Source organism: Halyomorpha halys, unplaced genomic scaffold (assembly GCF_000696795.3).
Source record: "Halyomorpha halys isolate HHAL.00 unplaced genomic scaffold, Hhal_1.1 Scaffold1435.1, whole genome shotgun sequence".
In the NCBI taxonomy this organism is placed as follows: Eukaryota; Metazoa; Arthropoda; class Insecta; order Hemiptera; family Pentatomidae; genus Halyomorpha; species Halyomorpha halys.
In genome coordinates, this window is record NW_027111056.1 from 80597 (window position 1) to 84312 (window position 3716).

The 3716-nt window shown below is 29.1% G+C and overlaps 1 protein-coding gene across 1 annotated transcript in view; it reads right to left on the minus strand.

Moving 5' to 3' along the window:
• Nucleotides 1-1281: 1281 nt before the first annotated feature.
• Nfs1 (Nfs1 cysteine desulfurase) overlaps nt 1282-3716 on the minus strand; it is a 24330-nt gene continuing 21895 nt past the window's right edge. The window contains exons 9-11 of the mRNA XM_014434850.3: nt 3247-3379; nt 1807-1896; nt 1282-1483 (exon numbers count right to left, since the gene is read on the minus strand). Of these exons, the coding sequence (XP_014290336.1) occupies nt 1420-1483; nt 1807-1896; nt 3247-3379 (287 nt within the window). The 3' untranslated portion in view covers nt 1282-1419. The remainder of the gene's footprint in view (nt 1484-1806; nt 1897-3246; nt 3380-3716) is intronic.

The following is a 3716-nucleotide window of genomic DNA, read 5'->3' on the forward strand; positions in this document are numbered from 1 at the left end:
GAAATAACAGACTTGACATTCCAAACTAATTTAATATCAAATATAGGCCAATTAACCGGCAATTTAGGTTAGAAGTTAGTGCTAGAAAGCTAATAAAATTTTTAATAGGTTCATTTGATATCAGAAATAATATCTTATGTTTATCGGCTTTCCAGTTGTAAGCCAGGATGGGGATAGGAGAAACCCCTAAATTGTATGATTTTTTTCAGTTTCTAGCTTTCAACTTAGAGCATATGGTGCAGTCTAGTGAAAATTTTATCCTGTAATTAATTAAATTACACATTGAATGAATGCCTAACATTATAAATTTGGCCCTGCAATAAGGTCAGAACCAATAGTATAAAAGTCATGATCTTAATCAACTTTGTCAAAAAATGCAATGTACTGATTTTAAAATGTCTATATGGAAACTACTGTCCTAAATTAGAAATCTTAGTAACTAATGCAGTAAAGCATCAAATTTTGAGCTAGTAGTATGTACCTTACAATTAAAATCTAAAAACAAATTAATGTGAAAATCTAATTTTAACTAAACTCTATCTGGTATGGCTGCAACAAAAAATTATAGATCTCGCAAAACCTGTAGCTATTCATGCATTCCCTTGGGTTGATAGCTATTACCATTTAGCTACAATAGTCCTACAAAAATAAAACTCATTGATCTTTTAATTGGGTCTGCCATTTTAATTTTTTTGGGGGTACTTACTAAAATTTTACTTTTTGGAATTTTCTCATCTGTTATACGCTAAAGATTGAATAGAAATTTTCAAGCTTATACCACAACTAGAAATAGGATAGGCATGTGTACAGATGGGTTAAGGAGGGAGAAAATTTGACTCGCTGTCTATGAGTGAGGGAGTAATAATGTATAAAGTCTATATATAAAACACTCACTAATATCTTAAAATTTGATACTCTGCAACATTTATTAGAAAGATTTCTAATTTAGAATGGTAGTTTCCATTGTATAGACATTTTAAAATCACAATATTGAATTTCTTGGCACAGCTGGTAAAAATCGTTCTAGTACTATTATCATATTCCTGGACCAAATTTATGATGTTCAGAATTCATTTGATACATAATTTAAGTATCTAGGCTGGATGTGGTAAGTTTTCTTAAGACTTACGGCGGGCATCTTTATTTATATTGAAGGTACCTTTGATCGCCTGCTTGAGCAGAGAAAGGACGGCGTAGATTAGGCCCTTTGTGGCTGTAGTGTACTTTTGCACAGGAAAAATAAAACACAAAACATGAGTTTCAATTTAAAACCAAGTGTAATTAGATTGTAAAAATATTTTATTTGGAATATAGCCATATCCATGATGGTAACTTATAACTTTTTTTTTAAATTCTGCCTAATGATAAACATATAAATAAAACAACATAGCAAATAATAAATTATCCTTTATTAACCTATTAATGCTGTGACCATTTAATGCTCTTCAAGTCAATACCTTCTTGAACCATTTCCCACAGCGGACTGGAAAAAAAACAAAATAATAGAATTAGATAATAACAAATATAATGTAATATTAAATAGATTCATTTTAACTTTACTCAAAGGACTCCTCTGAGTCCAGCAGCAATATTTAAAAAAAAATAAAACATTGTTATTTCTAATACCTCCTTATCTTAATAATCTAGGGAATCTCTTTAATTCAAAATTTTTAGAGTTGTGTAAGCTATAAGAAAATCCACAATGAACACTAAGTATTTTCTAACTATAACTAGACTATGATGATAGGTATTTAAATTTACACAGACAGATCCAAAGAAAATCTAATCAAACATAAGCTTACTTACCTCATTTCTCTTAACCTCTTAACATGATATATACATCTATCAGCAGTGTAGTCTACTTCCTCAATAGTGGTAAATCGTCCAAAACCAAACCTATTAAAAATATAAAACCGTTAATTCTTTCATAAATAATAACTTATAAGAGAAGCGAAATTTTAAACCACAATGTAGCAGGTGGGTCCATGGGACTTGTATGTGTAATAATTTGTCTTATATAGCCACCACTTTGTCTTTAAGGTTATAATGCTGGTCATGTAAAATTCTTATTAGTTGTTCCTTGAACAGATAACAAGGAGGAAGAACACTTTTCTATTTTTACTGTGGTCAGAACACCACTTTCTGGGCAATACCAAGTATGTCAGATCCACCTGTGACAGCAGGGTATATGCTCTGACTTCACCATTTTTAAAGTTATGTGTTTATAAGGTGTCTGTAAAGTTTGCTTGTTTTTGTTCATTTAAATTAAATTTATAAAGTTATTTTACTCACCATTTTCTTTACTCTAGCTATTTAATATTTTTTAAGATTACATAATTCTTTCTATTAAAAGTATAAAACTGTAGGCAGTAGGTGAAATGAAATTGCATACAAAGAACCTAATTTCGAGAATTAAACATTCGAATATCTTTGTGAATTTTCATTCACTCAGGTATTTGAATGTTTAAGAGTGTATGCAAAAGTTAAAGGAAGCGTTAAAGTTACGTTAAAGCAAAAGTTAGACTCTCTATTATATAAGTAATCTCTACTCATAATGAAATTTTTGAGATATCACCATGTAATATATTATTTAACATATAAGGTGGAATAATAAAAATATAGTACAAATTAAAATGCTGGAATAAAGACTTGAATTTTATTTTTTTTCTGGCTTACATCTTATTTAAAACAAAATTAATACAATCTCAACTATAGGATACATGTAAATTACAGTTATACAATTTGAGCAACGAGTAGTACAAGTAAATGAACAGTTGTATAATTTGTAAAATGGGTGTTGGTCCATCATTAGGCAGCGGAGGGTACTACCTTTTAGTTTCCATGTTACAAAATATTATAAGGGAATTTTATTTTATTTGTTTTACTAACACATCTACACATAGAGGATCATTAGCATGCTACAAAGATATTTGATTTTTAAAATTTAGGCACTACAAGGAAATTGTTTTTCAAAAGATGTGCAAAAAATATTATCCATATTTAATGAAAATGTAGGCAATCCAAGTTAACATAGGTGATTTTTACCTAACGATAAATTTTTAAAATAAGAATAATAGCGATCCTTAAGTTGTTAACCATGGACTTATGTTATTAGTGCCAAACGTTTCAGCCAGAATTTCAGATCATCCAAACATAAATGGCTACTTAATAATAAAATTAATACCTAGAAACTAAAGCATGCAAACAATTTTAATGAAAGAATTAAATGATGCAATAAATTATTACCTGATTGATGAATGTGCCAAATCTTCATCAGCACCAATAGCCCTAAGAACATAGGAAGGTTCAAGTGAGGCTGAGGTACAAGCACTACCACTGGATAATGCAATATCCTTCAATGCCATTAACAAAGATTCGCCTGAAAATAAGGAATAAACAATATATTTTTGGATAATCTTTCATTAAAATTTTCCTCTTACCACTATTCACCAATAATCTTCATTATTTATTTTTATAAGCATTTAACACGATAAGTTTAGTGTTAGGAAGTTAGGTAATTATTATACAGGACAAACAATTCCTGTTTTATTTTGTCTCATTTTATGTTGTTTTGAGTATTACATTATTAAATAATTTATAATAATAATTACTTTTATTTAAATGGTGTTATGTTTCTCAGCAATTAGTCGGTGGACCATGGCTCAGTAGTCCGCGAGAATTAATGAAAAATTATTTTTTCTAAATCTTATAATAAA